The sequence below is a fragment of the Aotus nancymaae genome, unplaced genomic scaffold, assembly GCF_030222135.1.
Source record: "Aotus nancymaae isolate 86718 unplaced genomic scaffold, 86718_ANA_hifiasm-v0.15.2.pri h1tg000003l, whole genome shotgun sequence".
Classification (NCBI taxonomy): Eukaryota; Metazoa; Chordata; class Mammalia; order Primates; family Aotidae; genus Aotus; species Aotus nancymaae.
The window spans coordinates 34,309,216-34,332,974 of record NW_026988414.1 but is presented as its reverse complement, the minus strand read 5'-3'; the positions used below and the strand labels follow the sequence as shown (position 1 = coordinate 34,332,974).

At 40.0% G+C, this 23,759-nt stretch overlaps 1 protein-coding gene and 1 pseudogene across 1 annotated transcript in view; one reads left to right on the top strand and one right to left on the bottom strand.

Annotated features, from left to right (window-relative positions):
• LOC105733377 (stimulated by retinoic acid gene 6 protein-like) overlaps nucleotides 1–23,759 on the top strand; it is a 433,741-nt gene that overhangs the window by 384,346 nt on the left and 25,636 nt on the right. Inside the window, exons 12-14 of the mRNA XM_064379820.1 lie at nucleotides 9,315–9,390; nucleotides 11,542–11,642; nucleotides 15,187–15,317. Coding sequence (XP_064235890.1) covers nucleotides 9,315–9,390; nucleotides 11,542–11,642; nucleotides 15,187–15,317 — 308 coding nt within the window. The remainder of the gene's footprint in view (nucleotides 1–9,314; nucleotides 9,391–11,541; nucleotides 11,643–15,186; nucleotides 15,318–23,759) is intronic.
• Nucleotides 6,097–7,129, bottom strand: LOC135274617 (armadillo repeat-containing protein 8-like; annotated as a pseudogene).

Sequence of the window (23,759 nt, the reverse complement as noted above, 5' to 3'; positions counted from 1 at the left end):
ATTCCAGTCAGTGATTCCATGGATGAGGGGCCAGGAGATAGCTTAGCCATATGCACGCCAAGTACACACAGTGCAGAGTGTATGTCTCCCTGGCTCCCTGGCTCCCTGGCTCCCTGGCTCCCTGGCTCCCTCCCTTCCTCCCTCCCTCCCTCCCTTCCTCCCTCCCTCCCTGCCTCCCTCACTCCCTCCTTCCTTCCTTCCTTTCTTCCTGGGCTCTCTATTCTGTGCCATTGTTCTATGAGTCTGTTTTTATGCCAACACCAGGCTGTTTTGGTTACTATAGCTTTGTATTAATAGTATATTTTAAAGTCAAATAGTGTGATGCCTCCAGGTTTACTCAGGATAGCTTTGGCTATTGGGAAATTTTTGCGATCCCATATACATTTTAGAATTTTTTTTTATATTTTGGTGAAGAATATCATTGGTGTTTTGATAGGGATTGCATTAAATCTGTAGATTGCCTTGGGTATTTTATGACTATTTTAACAATATTAATTCTTCCAATCTCTGAATATGGAATATTTTTGTATTTATTTGTGTCCTCTTTCTTTTATCAATGTTTTATAGTTTCCAGTGTAGAGATCTTTCACCTCCTTGGTTCGGTTTATTCCTATGTTTGTTTATTTGTTTTTCTCTCTCTGTCTCTTTCTTTCTTTTTCCCTCCCCTCCCCTCCCTTCCCTCCCTTCCCTTCCCTTCCTTTCTTTTTTCCTTCTTTGTATAGCAATGATATTTATTTTTGTATTTGGATTTTTCATCCTGCCACTTTATTGAATTCATTTATTAGTTCTAATAGTTTTTTTCTGTGAGGTCCTTGAGATTTTCTAGATATAAGATTATGTCATCTGCAAATAGGAACAATTTGACTTCCTCCTTTGCAATATGAATGCCTTTTATTTTTTCTCTTGCTTAATTGTTCTGGTCAGTACTTCCAGTACTATGTTGAATAGAAGTGGTGAAAGTGGGCATCCTTGTCTTATTCCTGATCTTCGAGGAAAAGCTTTCAGCTTTTCCCCATTCGGCATTATGTTAGCTGTGGGCTTGTCATACGTGGCCTTTGTTGAATTGAGGTACATATATTCTGTGCCTAATTTGTTGAGAGTTTCTATTTTGAAGGGATATTGAATTTTGTCAAATGGTTTTTCAGCATTTAATTAAGTGATCATATGGTTTTTGTCTTTCTTTCTGTTAATGTGATGTTTCACATGTATTGAAATGCATTTGTTGAACCATCTTTGCATGCCTGGGTTAAATCTCACTTGATCATAATGAATGATATTTTTAATGTGCTGTTGAATTTGGTTTTCCAGTACCTTGTTAAGAATTTTTACATCTATGTTGGGATATTGGCCTATAGTTTTGTTTCTTTGTGTGCCCTGGAATCACTATAATGCTGGCCTTGTAAAATACATTTGGAACTATTCCCCTTCCCTCGATTTTCTGGAATAGTTTGAGGAGAATTGATGTTAGCTTTTCTTTAAATATCTGATAGAATTTAACAGTGAAGCCATTCAAGGGTTTTCTGTGATGCAAGACTTTTTATTACTGATTCAATTTTCTCACTTGCTTTTCCTCTGTTCAGGTTTTCTGTTTCTTCATAATTTAGCCTTGGGGTGTTGTATGTGTCCATTTATCCTTTTCTTTCATGTTTTCAAATTTGTTGGCATATAGTTGTTATTCATGAGGCTGCTATGATCCTTTGTGTTTCTGTGGTATCAGTTGTAATGTCCCCCTTTTCATCTCTGACTTTATTTACATCTTCTCTCTTTATTGTTAGTCTAGCTAAAGGTTTGTTGATTTTATCTTTTCAGAAAAAAAGATTTTTGCTAATTTTTAAAAATTGCTTTTTTTTTTGGCTGGGCTCATGCCTGTAATCTCATCACTTTGGAAAGCTGAGGAGGGTGGGTCACCAGATCAGGAGTTCAGGACCAGCCTGGGCAACATGATGAAACTTCATCTCTACTAAAAATATGAAAATTAGCTGGACATGGTGATGGAAACCTGTAATTCCAGCTGCTGGGGAGCTGAGGCATGAGGATTGCTTGAACCCGGGAGACGGAGGTTGCAGTGAGCTGAGATCATGTCACTGCACTCCAGCCTGGGTGACAGAGCAAGACTCCATCTCAAGTAAAAGATTTTTAAACATTAAAAATTGCTTTACTTGGCCTTGTTTCATTTATTTCTTCCCTCAACTTTATTCCTTATTTCCACCAATTTGGGATTTGGTTTGTCAATGTTTTTCTAGTTTTTTGAAGTATATCATTAGGTTATTAGAAGTCTTTCTTCTTTTTGGATGTAGGTATTTATGGCTGTACACTTCCCCCTTAGAACTGCTTTTGCTGTGTCCCATTGGTTTTGGTACAGTGTGTTTCCACTCTTATTTTTCCTCAATAAATTTAAAAATTCCCTCTTTAATTTCTTCACTGACCTAGTGGTTGTTTGGGAGCATGTTGTTTAATTTCCATAAACTTGTACTTCTGTTACAGTGTTCCTTCTGTTATTGATTTCTAGTTTTTATATCATTGTGGTGAAGAAAAAATACTTGAAATGATTTCAATCATCTTTCATTTGTTAAGACTTTTTTTTGTGGCCTAATACATGATCTATCCTGGAGAATGTCCCATGTGCAGTTGAGAAGGATGCGTATTCTGAAGTGTTGCATGGAATGTTCTGTACATGTCTGTTAAGTCCATTTGGTCTATGTGCAGTTTAAGTCTGATGCTTCTTGTTTTTTTCTTTGTTTGTTGTTGTTTTTTGTTTGTTTCTTTCTTTTATAGAGACAGGTCTCTCTCTGTTGTCCAGGCTGAAGTATAGTGATGTGATCATAAGTCACTGTAACCCCAAGCTCCTGGGCACAAGTGATCTTCCTGCCTCAGCCTCCTGAGTAGCTGAAACTATAAGCCTGTGCCACCAAGGTCAGCTAATAATTTTTGTAGAGAAGGTGTCTTGCAGTGCTTCCCAGGTTTATCTTGAACTCCTGGCCTCAAACGATCCTCCTGCCTGGGACTACCAAAGTGCTGGAATTACAGGCATAAGTCTCCATGCCTGGCCCAAGTCTAATGTTTCTTTCTTGATTTTCTGTCTAGATGGTCTGTCTTTCGTTGAAAGGGGGATGCTGAAGTACCCCACTGTTATTGTATTACAATCTATCTCTCCTTTTAGATCTAACAATATTCATTTATATTATATTAGGGTGATTCACGATATATTATTCATAATACAATGTAATCATCAGATATTAGGAGGCTTCAGTGTTGAGTGTATATTTACAGTTATTAATCTACTTGTTGGACTGATTTCTTTATCATTAGGTAATGATCTCCTTTGTTGCTTTTTGTAGTTTTTAACTTAAAGTCTATTTATCTGATAAAATAGATAAAATATGTGTCTCCTTTATCCTTTATCAGGAGTATGAGTACTCCTGCTCACTTTTGGTATCTGTTAGCATGACATATCTTTTTCCGTTTCTTTACTTTCAGTCTGTGATTGTCTACCAGTGAGGCTATCTCTTGTGGGCAGCATATCGTTGGGTCTTGTTTTTAAATCCATTCAGGAGCTTACTTTAAATTGGATAATTTAATCCATTTATATTCACAATTATTATTAATAAGTGAGGATGTACTCCTGTCATTTGGTTAATTTCTGGCTGTTTTGTAGATTCTTTTTTCCTCTCTTACTGTTTACCTTTGGTTCAGTGGTTTTCTGTGGTATTAAGCTCTATTTATTTTCTTTTTCTTGTTTGTGTGTCTGTTGTAATTTCTTTTTCCCCATAGTTAATGTGGGTTAATGCAGAGTCTGGTAGTTATAAAAGACTATTTTAAGCAGACAATAATTTAAAGTTTGGCTGCATAAAAATGCTCCATACTATTTCTTTCCCTCCACAATTTATATTTTCATTGCTTTAATTTACATCATTATCTATTGCATGTTCCTTAGCCACTAATTGTAGCTCTTATTGACCGATTTGACTTTTACTTTTCATCCTAAAGAAATGAAAGATTTACATAGCACCATTACAACACTGGGGTAGTATCAGTTCGATTACGAATGTACCTCTACTGGTTATTTATTTATTTTTTTAGCTTCCAGTTGTAGCACTCCTTTAAGAATTTCTTGTAAGACTGATCTAGTGGTAATAAATTCCCCCAGTTTTTGCTTATCTGGGAAGGTCTTTATTTCTCTTTCATTTCTGAAGGATGATAGTCTTGCTACATATAGTAATCTTGGGTAACAGGGTTTTTGTTTTTGTTTTCAGCAATTTCACTATGTCATCCCATTCTCTCCTTGCTTGCAGGGTTTCTGCTGAGAAATCTGCAGAGAGTCTAATGGAGATTCCCTTATATGTGACTTGATGCTTTTGTCTTAAAGCTTTTTTCTCTCTTTGTCTTTGATTTTTGACCATTTCATTACAATGTGCCCCAGAGAGGATGTTTTTGGGTTGAATCTAACTGGGGATCTTTGTGCTTCCTGGATCTAGAGGTCTGTTTCTCTCAAAACTTGTAAACTTTTCAGCTATTATTTTGTCAAATAGGTTTTCTGTGCCTTTGTTTATCTCTGATCCCTCTGGCATTTCTATATTAAAAATATTTGTTTGCTTAATGATGTCCTTAACTCTCATAGACTTTCTTCATTCCTTTTTTTGAGGTTCATAAATGTATATATTTTTTACTTAGAAATGTTCATCTGACCAAAATTCAGCATAACCTTTATGGAACACTTAACAATTGTTTTCTATTTAAAATAACATTTCATTCAAACTGTATATAATTCAGTAAAATTTGTGTACAGCAAGCAATGCTTAAAACCTGGAAAATCTGTAGAAAAGAGATTTAGACCCAAAATAAGAAAAGAAAAATCTGAGATATCTCTCACACACACATATGCATTCATTCTGGCCGATGTACATGTACACACACACACACACACACACACACACACACACACACCCTTCTGTGTGTTCACACAGACATATTCATTTTCACTCACAAAGTGGCTACAGCATAGACAAAAGATTGTAAGCCCAAAGGAAAATGATTGATTGTTCTAATAAAGAGTCCATGTAGCTCAAAAAGCAATCTTCTGAGGAAATTACTACCTCAAAAATGTTCTTAAGGTAAATTTGAGATCTAAGCCTACAAAATTACTTTTGCAAAATAGCTCCTGCAGTCCAACGTGACTTGTACAAATAGAAGGGATCAGATAAAGCTAGTTTCCGTACTTTCTTAAACAAGGATGCAGGATACTTGCTGGTGCCTAAGGGCACTCCCATCATGAGAGGTACTGCTGCAGTGCCATCTTTGCCTTGTCACAAAGGTTTGAATCTCATGGCTAACTCAGTTTATGTAGAAGGTCTATGATGCCTATGTCTCATAATTTATCCTGGCATTCTTGCGAACATTCTTCTTCATTCCATATGAGGTTTGATATACAAAACATAGCTGGAAGCTTCAGTCTGATGTGATTGGTCCACGTAATATTTGATTTTTTGAAGGATATCATCATTGGTCATAATAAATTCTTTTGCTGTTGTCTCATCTGCTGTGTTGACTAAGATGCACCGTATCTACTCTTTGACCTTAAAGTTTTGTTCTCCTTCCAGAACAAGGTGACAGCGTGCATAGTTCACTTTCCATGAGTACTCATTATTTTATCTGTATGAGGCCAGGTCAAGAGGAGATTTCTAAGAAGTCCCAGTGTCTTCATCAGCACATTCAAATCTGAATCTGATAACATCCAGAATATCTGTTCAGTATTCGAACTTTGTAAAATGTTTGCTTTTATTTTTGTTCAACCTGAAATGCCATATTCATTAAAGCCCAAATTCTATTCACTTGTAAAGCAGGATTTTCACTCTGGGTTAATCCACAAAGTAGCTCTACAACTCCTGATTTTAAAATTGGCTCTTTTCTTGGAGAAAATTCAAGAAGATTACATATCGTGGAAGATGCTACCACTAAGATTTCATCTGGTGCATTTTGTAAAACCTTCATTAAATGTTTTCAGACAATGTGATCCTAGAAACTGTTTTGAAGCTGCTGCACAGATCTCGATAAAGGGTGCAAACATCTGACAGCAGCTAACGCACCTTGACACTAGACTCAGACAAGCCAGCCACAATTCAGCCCATCGTATTTTTCAGTCTGAATGCTCTTCTTCTGAATGTCTTCATCATTTGCTCCAAGAGAGTCATAGAGCTTGAATGCAGCCTAGCAGAATTCATGCACATGTTTTAAATCATGATCAAGCCTTTTAATATCAGTGATGGCATTTAATGAGTTGGGATACTGGAAAGAGTCAACAAACATGGCAATGAGGTGAGCAGTTATGCTGGTGATTCTCTGTAGCTCAGTATCTGGTTCCGTCAGATAGGCAAGTGTCTCAGCTTCTTTAACTCTCTCCTCTAGTAATCTCTTCTTACTGCACAAACAAGGCAATGTCTTTAATACAGTTGTTATCTGTCTGAATTGTTCCAGCTGTATGCATGTAAGTTAAACATTTTGCTGATGTAAGTTGTATCTCAATATACTTAGCCCTCTGTAACATCTTCACAAAAATCTGTGATAACAATTCTGCATCAACCAAAACATTCACCAGGATGTAGGGTGCTCCTGGTAAAACTGAGAAACAGTTCAGGGCTTGCATTTGAACTTTGTAGAACCGTGAGGTTAGTAGCTGAGCAGCGTTCTGAACTACGCCATGGCTAAATAAAATTGTTTGATGATCTGGCCCTTTACAGCAGTGTGAGACAATCCAACAGATGTACTCCTGGATATAGTGGAACCTGCTAAGCAGTGCCTTGAAGTGCAGTGTCACTGTGGCATCTGTATACAGTAGCTCCTTTGGAGTGACAGGTCTGGAGAAAATGGTATGCAGGCATTGGAGACAAGCTTCAGTGAACTTCAGGTCTGGGGACAGTAGTTCTTGCAGTAAGGCTGGGATTATACGAGTCAGTAGAGACTTGACATTGTTTTCAGTACCCATAGCAAGACTTCCCAGCACCACTGCACATTCAGTTTTCAGCTCTGCGCTTGAGGTTTCTTGCTGAAGCAAGCGCAACAATCTTGGAACAGCTCTGAAAACAATGAGACTGTTTTCTGTTTGCTTCAAATTACAGAATTTTTTATGTCTCATTTTGGAGTCGGACAGCTCAAATTTGTTGCAAAATCCATCGAAGTTATCTTCCAGAAACTTTCATTCATGGTCTAAAAGGAAGCTAATACGGATTGGGATCTCCAACAAGCACACGATCTCGCGCCTTCCCACCTGGCTGCTCTCATTCTTTTTTATTCTCATTTTCTTTTCTGCCTACGTTATTTCAAAAGATCTGTCTTAAAGTTTCAGAATTCTTTTTCATCCTTCCTCTTATTCTTATCCTTCTTCTCCTCCTCTTCCTCCTTCTCTTTCAACTTCTTCTTCTTGACAAGGTCTCACTCTGTCACCAAGGCTGGAGTGCAGTGGTATAATCATAACTTACTGCAGCCTTGAACTCCTGGGCTCAAATAATCCTCCTGCCTCAGCTTGCAAACAGCTAGAACTACAGGCATAAGCCACCATGCCTGGTGAGACACTGTCTTAAGCACTATGGGTAGATAAGCAGCTGTTAAGCAGTACCTCTTTATATAAAGAAAAAGATAATAGAATGCCTCTAATTCTACCACCCAGAGATGACCACTTCTAATAACTCAGGATTATGTTGTTCATAGTCTCAGTGTAGAAACTGGCTGATGAGTGAGGGTGGGAGGACACTTGAACAGGGACATCCTGCTTTATTGCCCTCTCTATGATACCACAATTCATCATCCCATGGTCCACTGCCAGCACTATTCTGCTTCCATTTCTTGTAATGTGGGTATTGAGCACATCCTGAGTGCTCCTACAGCCTGTAGCCATGTTGGCTGATGCCTTTACTCTGATTTAGTCCCAGTTGCCCTCCATCTTTCAAGGTCTTCTGGTAGTTTCCATGTCCCTGATACAGCCCCTTCTTGTTTTCTAGTATGGTTATGCATTTTCTCTCTCTCTTTCCTTCCTCCCCCTTCCTTCCTCCTTTTCTCCCGTCATCCCTCCCTTCCTTTTCTTTTCTTTTCTTTCTTTCTTTCTCTTTCCTTCTCTATCTCTTTCCTGCCTTCCTTTTCTTTTTTCTTTTCCTTCCTTCCTTTTCTTTTCTTTTCTTTCTTTCTTTCTCTCTCTTGTCTCCTTCCTTCCTTCCCTCCCTCCCTCCATCCATCCATCAGTTTAAGGGTTTTCTATGGGATGGGGAGACTGGTTTATATGGTCTGTTTACCTTCCTAAAAGTTTACAGTTATATCACATATCTGATAGCTTGAGTCTCACTCACCCCCACCCCATCACTTATCAGATATTTCAGATCCATGGTTAGACATAACTGTGGAGCACTGGCATTTTAAAGACTTACTGGGTAATATGCCATGCTTATGGAATCTCCAGAGGAGTCCTCTTTTCTGAGATGTCTGAGAGAAGAGTAGGTGCTGGCTAGGGAACGAAGGTCAGCAGATGGCTGGAGGATGCTGCTGGAGTTAGGAAGAGCATAACAAAGATGTGGACATATATGATAGTATGTGCTGTGGTGGCCTTGTGGAAATCAGAGCAGAAAGAACAAAATGTGGTGGGAGTCCCAGAAAGGAGGCACCTCTTTGAAGAGAAGCCATAATGCTGCTGCCATGTGTTTTAGACATGAGACAGTGACAGTCCTGTCCCGCAGATAGTGGGGGCTGGAGAGAACAGCGTCTGCAGCCTGTAGTCCAGGAGTCTCTCTCTCGCCCCAGCAGCTCAGCAGTGGCTCAGGAGTGAGCTGATGCTTCTTGATCTTGACAACGCTAATTTCTTGTGAAGTGAACGATTAGTCTCAGGGCCCCTCACTCACACAGGACCCTTCCAAGGCTCTGGGAGAGTGGGAAGAACCCTGATAAAGTGTTTACATGGTCATATGTTTCCCTTAAAATATGAACAAGTAAGATATTTTGTAGTATTACTTTAAAAGGATGCCCTAATTATATAAGCTTTGAGCCCCATAGAACTGGATTCCGCCCCTAAATGAAGGACTTAATTCCAGTTAGCAGAGACATTGGATAAATAATCAAGCTGGAGAAAAAAAGATGAAAGAGGATTATGCCACTTAGGGAAGATGCACTACAGGTGAGCATCCTTGGCTCTGAGAAAGTGAAGTTTAAAAAGATCAGATGGTCTTAGTGGGCTACAAGACAAACTTCTTGACATTGATGTTCAAGACTAAAGGGTGGATGAATACAGCAATGACTGATGATATGAATGTGATTTTTTTTTTTTGGCCATTTTGCAGGACCGGGCGGTTAAATGGCACCTGTACCAGCTTGGTGGACATGGAGCTCTTCCTCCATTATTCCCTCATCCCATCAGTAAGTAAAGGCAGGGGAAGGATGAGGAGGGCAGGAAAGGGCAGCTGGGCCACTGCCAAACACAGACTCCCAAACAGACCTGAAAAAGTCAGGGGAGAGAGATCAGCTGAGTTTCCTTCCAAAATTTCTTACATTATATACCAAAAATATGACAGTAGAAGGCTTTTAAGGGCCCAAGAATCAAGCATATGGGCTTTTAGGGAAGTCAAACCGGCTTTTCTGATGAAGTAATGACTGTGCTGATGTCAGTTGGAAGATGTAGTTAAGTATGTTGCAGACAGGGGAGATCTCATGCAAAGGCTCTGTGGAGGGAGTGAGAAGGCAGAGTGGGAAGAGCTGAGAAGTTCAGCCATGGCCAGACTAGAGAACTGAAGTGGAGAGGTCTGGGGAGGTGGGCAGGGCAGGCCAGGTAGAGCCCTATGGGGCTCTGTGTTAAGTTTTGCCTTCATTCTGAGTACAATGGGAAGTAATGGAAGTGTTTCCATAAAGGTGGTATGATCAGATTTATGCTTTTAAACGGTCTCTCTGGTTACAATGTGGAGATTGAGTTGGAAGTGGGCAAGAGATGAGGCAGGAAGACCAATTGAGAGACTGTTGCAGGGATCCAGATGAGACATGATTTTATCTCATCCTAGATCATGATGTCAACTCCAGAAGTTCAGGAGGTAAAAACAATAGGACTTGTAATGGGCTGGGTAGGAAGGTTACAGAGAGGAGGAGGTTGAAGATGACTTGGGTTTCTAACTTGCACAACTGAAAAGATGATGGCAGCTGCCATTCACTCATTAAGGAAAATTAGAAGAGATCCAGGTTTAAGGTAGATATAAGACAGTGACTCATGCCTGTAATCCTAGCACTTTGGGAGGCCAAGGCAGGCAGATCACTTGAGTCTAGGAGTTTGAGAACAGGATGGGGTACATGGCAAAACCTCATCTCTACAAAAAGTACAAAAATTATCTGGGGATGGTGGCCCAGCTACTCAGGAGGCTGAGGTGGGGGGATCAGCTGAGTATGGGAGTTTGAGGCTGCAATCAGCCGTGATTGTGCTATTGCACTCCAGCCCGGGTGACAGAGTGAGACCCTGTCTCAAAACAAGAGACATATTGAAGTTTTTGATAAAAGCTTTGAGCTTTCAATACATCAAAAAAAGTTTCAACAGTGTAGTTGGTTATGTAGTTTTGGAGTTCATGGACAAGGTCAGGGCTGGAGATTCATATTTAAGTCTTCTGTGTATTGATGGTCATTAAAACATGGAGATGAGGCTAGGCACAATGGCTCATACCTGTAATTCTAGTGCTTTGGGAGGCCAGGGTGGGAGGATCACTTGAGGCCAGGACTTTTGAGACCAGCCTGGGCAACAAATAATGAGATCATCAAGGAAGGGAAGATCAGGTAAGAAGATGAGTAGCCCTTGGACTGAGCTATAAGGAACTCTGCATCTAGGGCTGGGGTAAAGAACTATCCGGCAGAGGATACTGAGAAATAATGGGGAAAAATCAGGAAAGCATGTTTGATGAAGGCCTAGGGAAGAGAGTACTCAAAGAGGAGGGATGGTCAACACTGTAGAATGCTGCTGAGCGATCAAGCTAGATTTGGACTTCAAGTATACGTGGGACCGAACCACAGAACAATCAAGTGACTTTAGCCATAGCTTTCTCAGCAGAGTGATGGGGGTAGAAGCCAGGTCAGGGGATTCAGGAGCCAGTGAGAGGTAAAGGAATGGAGACACAAATGTAGAAAATTCTCAAGAAGTTTCTGATAAAGGCAGGAGAGAGAAAGAGCATGAAGTTTGTGAGAACATGACTGAATCCACAGGAAAGCGGCAGAGAAGGCTTTGCAACCTGGCAGTTAGTACTGCCTTTTGACAGATGAGGAAACTGAGGTACAGGAAAGTTAAATCTCCCTCTCAACCAGGATGTGAGAGAGACCAGATTTGAACCTACATCTTTTCAGGGCAACAGGAGGGAAAGCTTAGTACAGAACATTCTGGTAGCTCAAGGGTGCATGCAGTCAGCCCTCTGACTCTGGAGTCTGAGGTGTCACTAACGTTCTGTGCACTCTGCTGACCCACACATTTGCTTTCAGGGAGGGCTTAGAGGCCACACTGAGGATGAACATGCCCACTAACTCTCTCATCTTCTCTTCTTACAGCTTTTCATCATTTTGATCTTGTCCTTCCTCCAAAGACGAGAGCATCGTAGACAGAGAGACGATACCTCTTACCTCCTGGGGAACTGCTTTGGAATTATCATGTGAGTTGAGTCAACCCCTACAGCTTGGGGTACCCTGTGGTTGGAGCCAACACCAATTATGAGCTCCTAGGACCCCTCCTCCACCTCTACCTCACTCTGCACAGCCCTGCCCCTCCATGCCCCAACCCAACCAAAGCTCTTAGAGTTCAGAATTGGTTTCCAAGCCATTGCGGCTCTCAGCACCCAGGGCTGCTGAAATATGCTTAAAACGTCTCTTGGAGACCCAGCTCACTATGGAAAAGATCTTCCCACCTTTGAGACTATAGCCACCTCAGGAGGCAGGAGGGAGAGAGCTCCCTGTGATTGGAGACAGCAAAGCTTGTTAGGATGGCATCATGGGTTATGCACCACGAGAGCTTTCAGAGCTTTTCTAGCTCTGCCATTTTGAGTCTCTGCAGCTTGTATCACATTTTTCCTTGAGTTCTGATTGCTCTTATCTGTTTCATCACTTCTTATCATCATCTTCATCATCATGCAGTTAACATTATTGCATACCATCTGTGACCCAAGCACTGAACCATCTGCTTTGCCGAATTTTGACGAATCCTTTTGTCAATCTAGCATGGTAGAAGTTGTTGTGCAATGCATGAGAAAACTCATGCTCAGAGACGTTAAGTGACCAGTCCACAGCCACAAAGCTAACAAGTAACAGGAGATTTAGCCCAGATCAGCTTTATATTCTCTTGAATCCCCCAGTGTTATAACCTGAGCAGGCTCAAGCTGTGGACCTGCTGAGGTCTCAGCCAAGGACTCTGGAGAAGAGAGAGAAACAGATGTCAGAAGTGAGGCAAGGGGTACCTAAGCTGCAGGTGAGAGATTCATTCTGGATACCACCCACTGGGCAGTCCGTACTTTTCAAGCTGCCAGGCCTGAGAGCCATTGATTGAGGCACTGAAAAAAAACTGAAGCTGGTGGATAAAGACCTTCAGTTCTGTCCTGGGCATTTAGCATGTAGGGGCTGGCACAGGACTTTATAAGAAGTAGGAGGCCATAGCAATTACATTCAACTGCTTTGAATTACATTGATAATGACACAATTGACTTGCTCCCTGGCTACTTTCCCACCTAAAACCCTGCTTATCTGATAATTTTGGCCCATCGTCTTTTCCAAGCAATGACCCCTCACACGTGTGTGGCACTGTGCAGCTGATAAAGCAGTTCGTCATTTGCTGTCCACAATGACTATGATATGGGTAGAGTAGGCGATTCTATCTCTGTTTTAAAGATGAGGAAACTGTGTCTCACATAGCTCTTAAGTACTACAGATGGAATCTTGATTAGAATTCGATTCAATTCAACAAAATGTATGTCCACAAACCTGCGCTAAGTACCTACTCTTTCCAAGGTCCTGTGCTCAGTCCCCACCCCAAAGGAGTTTATAGTTTACTAAACAAGTGGAGAGCTAAGGTTATAGGGAAGCAGAGATTCTAAGTCAGAGAGGAAATGATATGACAGAGCTAGACCTTGTCTCAAAAGGGTCTGGTGTGGTGGCGCCCACCTGTAGTTCCAGGTACTCAAGAGGCTAAGGTGAGAGGATCACTTGAGCTCAGGAGGTTGAGGGTGCAGTGAGCCAAAATTACACCATTATACTCCAGCCTGGGTGACAGAGGTGTGCTGAACAGGGACATGAACTTAATGCTGAGGGGACACAGATGGGGCAGCCTCACTGGAGGTGGGTGATCAGGGAGGCTTCCTAGAAGGCGTGCTCCTGCTGAGCCTTAAAGGTGAAGGTGAGTGAGCCAATGAGACTTCCTGCCTGCCGTGCCTGGCTCTCCCTTCCCTCCTGAGTTTTCATTAAGACTCACTTTAAATGGCCCTTTTCATTCAAAGAGCCTTTTTTCTTCTCCCAAATGCAACTGCTTCCTCTGACCTATACAAAGCTGTCTTGGTTAGAAGAAACAGGTATTCACACAAGCTTGTTTACATTAAAGGAAGATATATATATATATATATATATATATATATTTTTTTTTTTTTTTTTTTGAGAGAGTCTAGCTCTGTTACCCAGTCTGGAGCATAATGATACAGTTTTGGCTCACTGCAGCCTCAACCTTCTGGGCTCAAGTGATCCTCCCAGCTTAGCCTCCCAAGTATCTGGGATTACAGGTGGGCACCACCACACCTGGCTAATTTTTGTGTGTTTGTAGAAACAGAGTTTCACCAAGTTGCCCAGGCTGGTCTCAAGCTCCTGGGTTCAAGCCGTTCACTTGCCTTGGCTTCCCAAAGTGCTGGTATCACAGATGTGAGCCACTGCACCTGGCAAGAAAGGATTTTTTTTAAACAAATTTAGAGGTCTCACATAAACCTACAGAACAGGCCTCATAGAAACTGAATCTCTTGAGATGGGAATCTGTGGGAGATTGATTTTCTTCTCTCTCTCTGCCCCTCTGTGTCACTGGTGCCTCCTCAGCACCGTTCTGCCATTTTCCTCACTGACTTAGAATCTCTGCTTCCCTATAGCCTTGGCTGTCCTCTGGCGTTGACTCTGATCCCAACTTCTTATGACTTTCCAGACAAGGACCTTAACAGCTAACTCGTTCCTGTCCTTAGGGCCACAGATTCAAAATGTAAGACCAGACATCTGATCAGCCCATCCAAAGACAGGCCCATAGTCCAGCCAACTGCGGCTAGGAAGGCATGGTTATTTAGGGGAGGCAAAGGTTTATCTCTACCCTCTTAGATTTTTCATCTGGGCCTGAGAATTATAATGTAAGTTTTATGTGACACAGGAGCCCTTATAAGGAAATGAAGACCCAAATACACAGTTAGAGTTGAATATGTACACATCGAATTGGACGAAGAATAGTTAAGTTGTGAAAAAGTAACTAAATTGTGCAGGGAGACTAGAAGGCAAGAGTTATTTAAATAAGGTCTGTACCAAGTTCTCTTGGTCTCAACTTCCTGTCCCTGATGATAAGAATGTTATTTTCCTTCTGTATAGGGAGAGCATTTTTTACACAGAAATTTCATCTCCTGTTTTTGAGAAATAGCATGAAGGTCAGAATGATCTTGTACCTGCTGTTTTTTAAGTGTGTTTAACTCAAAGCAATTGATAAGCCAGAGTGGCATATTTTAGGGTGGCCTATTACTTCTTCAAGCATAGACATAGCAAGTGACACCTGTACCTAGACCCTCATCAGGGATATTGGTAGGAAAATTCTCATAGAATATGGCTGGATGAGGGCAGGCTTCCCCTAATCTGTCTCGGACACATACTCCTTGTTTTGGTCCTTCAGTCATTCTGTCTGTGTCTCTTATAGATGAAACTCGTCCCATTTTGCCTTCATGGCTTCTGATGTCCTTGCTTGTATCCCCTGCTAGTCTTGGAGCTCCTCCAGAGCAAGAGTTTTGTCCTCCTCACTTCAGTACCCTGAATCCATGCTTAGCCCTAGGCCTGGCACACAGGGCCCTGTGAAATGTCAGTTGCAATGAGCAGCTGACTTCAATAATCCCTCCTCAGGGTGGGATCACTACTTTGGTGATGATCTGTGGGAATGTCTCAGAGCCACCTTCTGGCCTCACACACTGTTTCTGTTGTTTGCAGGCCTCTGGACTTCGTGGGCACTTTCAGTAACCGATGGTCCTATGGAATTGCCTTTGGGGCCACAGCTAATAAGGTCATGTTTTTGTTCTCAGAAGGCTACCAGCCCCTGCAGATCCCACAGTGGGCCCAAGGTACTAGGACTTAAATGCCTAGTCCAAGGTACTAGGACTGCTAGAAACTGCATCATGGAAATTCTTGCTCTCAGAGACCACGTGGCCCGTGCTCTCTGGGATCAGGGCATAAACTCTGTGAACAATCATGTTCTTGCTAGCCTGTCACTTGCCCAGGGTCAATGCCTAGCCCACAGATCTTCAAAGCTTCTTTGTGGGGATCTGCCCAGTTAGATTCAGAAGTCCTTTAGGCATGAGGTACCAAGTCTCAGGAAGTAAGTTCTTCCTCACCTACTTGTCAAAAGCTCTCCTGTGTCATAGCCATGGCTGCCTTCTTGATATTGATGAGCACCATTCCTCCTCAAAGGTCAATGCTTATGTTTTTGGCCATTAGTCTGAGGCCTCATCTTTTCCCATGCCTCATGCTCCATCTGAAGGAGTAACTCTAAGCTACAAGTTCACTGTTCCCTTATACAATCATTCTAAAACCTCTCTGTTTAGTACAGTTCCCTCTCATGGGCTCTGAGCCTAAATCAAATGCCTACTAACAGGTCATTAGTCTTTAAGAAAATGCAAATTAAAACCAAAATGATATATCCTTGCACACCTCTTAGAAGTACACAGTTTGAGAAGTTTTGCAAATGTTCACATTAATGAAGCCATTACCACAATCAGGATAAGGAATCCCAGAGATTTCCTTGTTCCCCTTTGTAATCTCCCCTTTCCTCCCCTCTTCTGTCACTGCCCTCATTTACAAGCAACAAGTAATCTACTAAGTTTGCATTTTCCATAATTTTGTATAAATGGAATCATACAGAATGTACTTTTTTTTGGAGTCTGGCTTCTTTCAGTCAGCGTAGCTATTTTGAGATTCATACATATGTAACGTGCTACTAGCTTATCCTGGTCCTTGCTGAGTAGTATTCCACTTTATAAATCAACTACAGTTTGTTTATCCATTCACCTCTTGAGTAATATCTGATTTATTTCCACTTTTGGCCATTGTAAATAAACTGCTGTGAACGTTTGTGTACAAGTCTTTTCATGTACCCATGCTTCAATTTTCCTTGGGTGAATACCTGTGAGTAGAATGGTTGGATTACACAGATCATATAGTAGATCATACTTTTAAAGAAACTGTCAAACTGCTTTTTAACGTGATTGTACCACTTTAGATTATCCCCATCAGTATGAGAGTTCCAGTTTCTCCAACACTGGTACAGTCCATTTTTAAAATTTTGGCGGTTCTAAGAAGTGTGTTGTGGTTTTTTATTGTGGTTTTAATTTGCATTTTTATAATGACTAATGCTGTTGAGCCTATTTTCATGTGCTTATATAGAATTTGCATTTTTATAATGACTAATGCCGTTGAGCTATTTTCATGTGCTTATTTGCTATTCCTGTACCTGCTTTGATGAAACATCTATTCAAATCATTTGTCTATTGTCAAAAATTGGGTTTTTTGCTTTCTTTCTAGTGAGTTTTCAGAGTTTTAAAAATATATTTTGGTTGTAAGACTATTATTGTACACATGCATCAATTGCAAATATTTTCTCCTAATCTGTAGCTCAAATTTTCATCCTCCTAACAAACTATTTTGAGAAGCTGACATTAATTTTGATGAAATCCAATTGATTCTGTTTTTTTTCTTTTATGGATCATGCTTATGGTGTCATATAAGAATCTTTTTCTAAGATAAGGTCATGTAGATTTTCTCCTCTGTTTTTTTCCCCAGAGTTTTATAGCCTCAAATTTTGCTTTGAGGTCTGCAATACATTTTGAGCTATTTTTTCTTTTTGCATATAGTATATAATAGAAGATGTGGATTAAAGTTCTTTTATGCCTTTGGTTTGCTGAATAAAAAGTATTCTAGCACTATTTGCTGCAAAAACCCGTCCTTTGTCCACTGACATGCCTTTGCACCTTTGTTGAAAAGCGATTGGCCACATATGTGTGGGTCTATTTTTAGACTCTCTGTTTTCTCCTGTTTATCTATTTGTCTGTCTTTGCACCAATATCATACTGCCTTGATTATTTTAGATTTATAATAAATATTGAAATCAGGTGGTATTAACCTTCCAATTTATTTTTTTCAAAGTTGTTTTTGCTATTCTAGGTTCTTTGCATATCTACATGAATTTTAGAATAAATTTGTCAATGTATTAATGCTGAAATTAAGATTATATCATTTGTACATTTTTAGATCCATTTTAGGAAAATTGTTATTTTAATGATAGTGAGTCTTCTGACCCATAAACACAATATATCTCTCCTTTTATTTAGAGTTTATTCATTTCTCTCAGCAACATTTTGTAGGTTTCAGTGAATAGACCTTTCACATCTTTTGTCAGATTTATATGTTTTATATTTTTTATTGTTCATTGCTAATAAATAGAAATAGAGTTGATTTTTGTATGTTGATCTTATATCCTACAACCTTGCTGAACTCACTTATTAGTTCCAGTAGCTTTTTCTATAGATTGTATAGTATTTTCTATATACTATATCATATCATCTGTGAATAAAGGCAGTAGTTTTATTTTTTCTTTTCCATTCTAGAGGTCTCTTATTTTATTGTTATTGTTTTTCCTAATTGCAGAGGGTAAAACTTCCAATATAATGCCCAGTACAAGTAATCAGACCAAGCATCCTTCTCTTGCTCTTCATGTTAGGGAAAAATCTTGTTTTTTTAAAGCACTTATTTTGAACAATTGTATTATGATGTGTCTAATTTTCTTGATGTTTCTCACGCTTGGGGTATGTTGATCTCTGCATTTTGATTTTCCTCAAATTTAGAAAAGTTTTGGGCATGGTGAGGTGACTCAGACTTCTAATCCCAGCACTTTGGGAGGCTGAGGCAGGAGGATTCTTGAGCCCAGGAGTTTGAGACCAGCCTGGGCAACATAGTGAGACCCCACCTCTACAAAAATAAAAATAAAATCAGCTGGGCATGGTGTCACATGCCTGTATTCCCAGCTACTTGGAAAGCTGAGGCAGGAGGATCACCTGAGCCTGGGTGGTTGAAGCTACAGTGAGCCATGACTGTGCCACTGCATTCCAGCCTGGGCTACAGAGCAAGACCCTGTCACAAAAAAAGAAAAGAAAGAGAAAAAAGGAAGAAAGGCCAGGCGCAATGGCTCAAGCCTGTAATCCCAGCACTTTGGGAGGCTCAGGTGGGTGGATCACTTGAGATCAGGAGTTTGAGACCAGCCTGGCCAATATAGTGACATGCCATCTCAACTAAAAATACAAAAAATTAGCCAGCTGTGGTGGCATGCACCTGTAGTTCTAGCTTCTTGGGAGGCTGAAGCAAGGGAATCACTTGAACCCAGTTGCAGTCAGCCCAGCCCATGCCACTGCACTCCAGCCTGGTAACAAGCGAGACTGTGTCTCAAAAAAAAAAGGGGAAGGAAGAAAGGAAGGGTGGATGGGAGGGAGGGAGGGATGGGAAAAGGAGAAATTTTGGCCGTTAGTTATTTTTTTTCCTCTCTCTTTTTTTAAATTATACTTTAAGTTCTGGGGTACGTGTGCAGATCTTGCAGGATTGTTACATAGGTATGCATATGCCATGGTGGTTTGCTACCTCCATTCCCCCGTCACCTACATTAGGTATTTCTCCTGTTATCCCTCCCCAACCTCCCCACCTCCTGCTATCGCTCCCCTAGCCTCCCAACCCCCAACAGACCCCCATGTGTGATGTTCCCCTCCCTGTGTCCATGTGTTCTCATTGTTCAACACCCATTTATGAGTGAGAGCATGTGGTGTTTGGTTTTCTGTTCTTGTGTCAGTTTGCTGAGAGTGATGGTTTACAGATTCATCCATGTCCCTGCAAAGGACATGAACTCATCCTTTTTTATGGCTACATAGTATTCCATGGTGTATATGGGCCACATTTTCTTTATCCAGTCTATCATTGATGGGCATTTGGGTTGGTTCCAAGTCTTTGCTATTGTAAACAGTGCCACAATGAACATACATGTGCATGTGTCTTTATAATAGAACGATTTATAATCCTTTGGGTATATACCCAGTAATGGGATTGCTGGGTCAAATGGTATTTTTATTTCTAGATACTTGAGGAATCACCACACCGTCTTTCACAATGGTTGAACTAATTTACACTCCCATCAACAGTGTAAAAGCGTTCCTATTTCTCCACATCCTCTCCAGCATCTGTTGTCTCCAGATTTTTTAATGATTGCCATTCTAACTGGCATGAGATGGTATCTCAATGTGGTTTTGATTTGCATTTCTCTAATGACCAGTGATGATGAACATTTTTTTATATGTTTGTTGGCTGCATAAATGTCTTCTTTTGAAAAGTGCCTGTTCATATCCTTCACCCACTTTTTGATGGGGTTGTTTGTTTTTTTCTTGAAAATTTGTTTTAGTTCTTTGTGGATTCTGGATATTAGCCCTTTGTCAGATGGGTAGCTTGCAAAATTTTTTGCCATTCTGTTGGTTGCCGGTTCACTCTAATGATTGTTTCTTTTGCTGTGCAGAAGCTTCTAAGTTTGATTAGATCCCATTTGTCTATTTTGGCTTTTGTTGCCGTTGCTTTTGGTGTTTTAGTCATAAAGTCCTTGCCTATGCCTATGTCCTGAATGGTATTGCCTAGGTTTTCTTCTAGGATTTTTATGGTATTAGGTCTTGTGTTTAAATCTTTAGTTCATCTGGAGTTAATTTTTGTATAAGGTGTAAGGAATGGGTCCAGTTTCAGCTTTCTGCACATGGTTAGCCAGTTTTCCTAACACCATTTATTAAACAGGGAATCCTTTCCCCATTGCTTGTTTTTATCAGGTTTGTCACAGATCAGTTGAGTAGGTGTGTGGCGTTACTTCCAAGGCCTCTTGTCTGTTCCATTGGTCTATATCTCTGTTTTGGTACCAGTACCATGCTGTTTTGATTAATGTAGCCTTATAGTATAGTTTGAAGTCAGGTAATGTGATGCCTCCAGCTTTGTTCTTTTTGATTAGGATCGTCTTGGCTATGCAGGCTCTTTTTTGGTTCCATCTGAAGTTTAAGGTGGTTTTTTTCCAGTTCTGTGAAGAAGGTCAATGGCAGCTTGATGATGATAGCATTGAATCTATAAATTACTTTGGGCAGTGTGGCCATTTTCACAATATTGATTCTTCCTAACCATGAGCATGGAATGTTTTCCATCTGTTTGTGTCCTCTTCCTTGAGCAGTGGTTTGTAGTTCTCCTTGAAGAGGTCCTTCATGTCCTTTGTTAGTTGTATTCCTAGGTATTTATTCTCTTTGTAGCAGTTGTGAATGGGAGTTCACTCATGATTTGGCTCTCCATTTTTCTGTTATTGGTGTATAGGAATGCTTGTGATTTTTGCACATTGATTTTGTATCCTAAGACTTTGCTGAAGTTACTTATCATCTTAAGGAGATTTTGGGCTGAGACAATGGGGTCTTCTAAGTATAGCGTCATGTCATCTGCAAATAGAGACAATTTGACTTCCTCTTTTCCTAATTGTATACCCTTTATTTCTTTTTCTTGTCTGATTGCTCTGGCTAGAACTTCCAATACTATGTTGAATAGGAATGGTGAGAGAGGGTACCCTTGTCTAGTGCCAGTTTTCAAAGGGAATGCTTCCAGTTTTTGCCTATTCAGTATGGTTATTGGCTGTGGGTTTGTCATAGATAGCTTTTATTATTTTGAGATATATGCCATCAATACCTAGTTTATTGAGAGTTTTTAGCATAAAGTGCTGTTGAATTTTGTCAAAGGCCTTCTCTGCATCTATTGAGATAATCATGTGGTTTTTGTCTTTGGTTCTGTTTATGTGATAGATTACATTTATCGATTTGTGTATGTTGAACCAGGCTTGCATCCCTGGGATGAAAGCCTACTTGATCATGATGGATAATCTTTTTGATGTGCTGTTGCATTCGGTTTGCCAATATTTTATTGAAGATATTTGCATCAATGTTCATCATGGATATTGGCCTGAAATTTTCTTTTTTAGTTGTGTCTCTGCCAGGTTTTGGTATCAGGATGATGTTGGTCTCATAAAATGAATTAGGGAATATTCCCTCTTTTTGTGTTGTTTGGGATAGTTTCAGAAGGAATGGTACTAGCTCCTCTTTGCACATCTGGTAGAATTCGGCTGTGAACCGTCTAGACCTGGACTTCTTATGGTAGGCTATTAATTGCTGCCTCAACTTCAGACCTTGTTATTAGTCTATTCAGGGATTCACCTTCTTCCTGGTTTAGTCTTGGGAGGGTGTACGTGTCCAGGAATTTATTCATTTCTTCTAAATTTACTGGTTTATGTGCATAGAGTTGTTTATAGTTATCTCTGATGGTAGTTTATATTTCTGTGGAATTGGTGGTGATATCCCCTTTATCATTTTTTATTGCATCTATTTGATTCTTCTCTCTTTTCTTTTTTATTAGTCAGGCTATTTATTGGTCTATCTGTTTCGTTGATCTTTTCAAAACACCAGCTCCTTGATTTATTGATTTTTGTGTCTCTGTCTCCTTCAGTTCTTCTCTGATCTTAGTTATTTCTTGTCTTCTGCTAGCTTTTGAATTTGTTTGGTCTTGCTTCTCTAGTTCTTTTAATTTTGATTATAGGGTGTTGATTTTAGATCTTTCCTCACTTCTCATATGGGCATTTATTGCTATAAATTTCCCTCTAGACACGGCTTTAAATGTGTCCCAGAGATTCGGGTATGTTGTGTCTTCATTCTCATTGGTTTTGAAGAACATCTTTATTTCTGCCATTAATTATTTAAATTTTTTTCTCACTCTTCCCTCCTTGAGGACTCCAATTGTAGAGCATTGAAGTTGTTGCATAGTTAATTGATGCTCTGTTCCTTTAAAATAATTTTATTATAGTAAAATATATATAATACAAATTTTCCATTTTAACCATTTAAAAATATACAACCCAGTGGCATTAATTACATTCACAATTTTGTGCAACCATTACAAATATCTATTTTCAAGACCTTTTATCACTCCAAACATTAACTATTAAGCAATAACTTTTCTTTCCCCCTCTCCTCAGACCCTGGTAAATTAGTCCATTCTCATGCTGCTGTGAAGAAATACCTAAGACTGAGTAATTCATAAAGGAAAGAAGTTTAATTGACTCACAGTTCCACTGGGCTGGAGAAGTCTCAGGAAACTTACAGTCATGGCAGAAGGGGAAGCAAACATGTCCTTCTTCATATGGCAGCAGGAGAGAGAATGAGAGCCAAACAAAGAGGGAAACCCCTTATAAAACCATCATATCTTGTGAGAACTTAGTCACTATCAGGAGAATATTATGGTGGAAATCACCCTCCCATGATTCAGTTACCTCCCACTGGGTTCCTCCACCACACATGGGGATTGTGGGAACTACAATTCAAGATAAGATTTGGGTGGAGATACAGCCAAACTATATCACCCTGATAAGCTCTAATATATTTTCCATCTCTGTGAATTTGCCTCTTTGAGATATTTCTTTTTAAATGGATTCAAACAATAGTTGTACTTTTGTGTCTGGCTTTCTTTCACTTAGCATAATATTTTCAAGAATCATTCATGTTGTAGCATGGATCAGAACCTTATTCCTTTTTATGACTGATACTGCATTATATTATGGCTGATAATCCATTTATCTGTTGATGAGCACTTGGGTTGTTTTCATCTTTTGGCTATTGTTAATAATGTTGCAGTGAACATTGGTGCACAGGTGTCTGTGTCCCCATTTTAAATTCTTTTGGTTGTATACCTGGGAGTGGAATTGCTGGGTCACTTGTGAAGTCAAATCTATGCTTACCTTTTTGAGCACACTGCTTTTCACAGTGGTTGCACCATTTTTTATTTTTATTAGCAATGTGAAAGAGTTCCACTTTCACCACATCCTAGCCAACTCTTGTTGTTTTCTCTCTCTCTCTCTGTGTGAGAGTGTGTGTGTGTGTTTGTGTGTGTGTGTGTGTTGATTATAACCACCCTAATAGGTGTGCAGTAGTATCTCATTGTTGTCTTGACTTGCATTTCCCTAATGACTAGTGATGCTGAGCATCTTTTTATGTGCTTATTGGTCATTTGTATGTCTTGTTTCGGGACTTGTCTATTCAAGTCCTGGTCATCTTTTTACTGAGTTTTCTGTCTTTTTGATGTTGAGTTGTAGGACTTCTTTATATATTCTATGACTTGCAAATGCTTTCTCTTATTCTGTAGGTTTTCTTTTCACTTTCTTAATAATGCCCTTTCATACATAAAAGTTTTATATTTTGAGGAAGTACAAATTTGCTTGTGCTTTTGATGTCATGAAGTTTTTCAGTCTGATTGGTGAGAACAGGCACTATACTGGACCTATGTGAGTTGCAGTCATGGTTACTTTTAGTCTTTTCAAGTGGTTCTGTCATACACAACTGTGCTGGTCAGCACTCAGCTGAAGACTCAGGGGAACCCTTCGCAGATCCCTGTCTCCCAGAACTCTCTCTTGTGCAGCT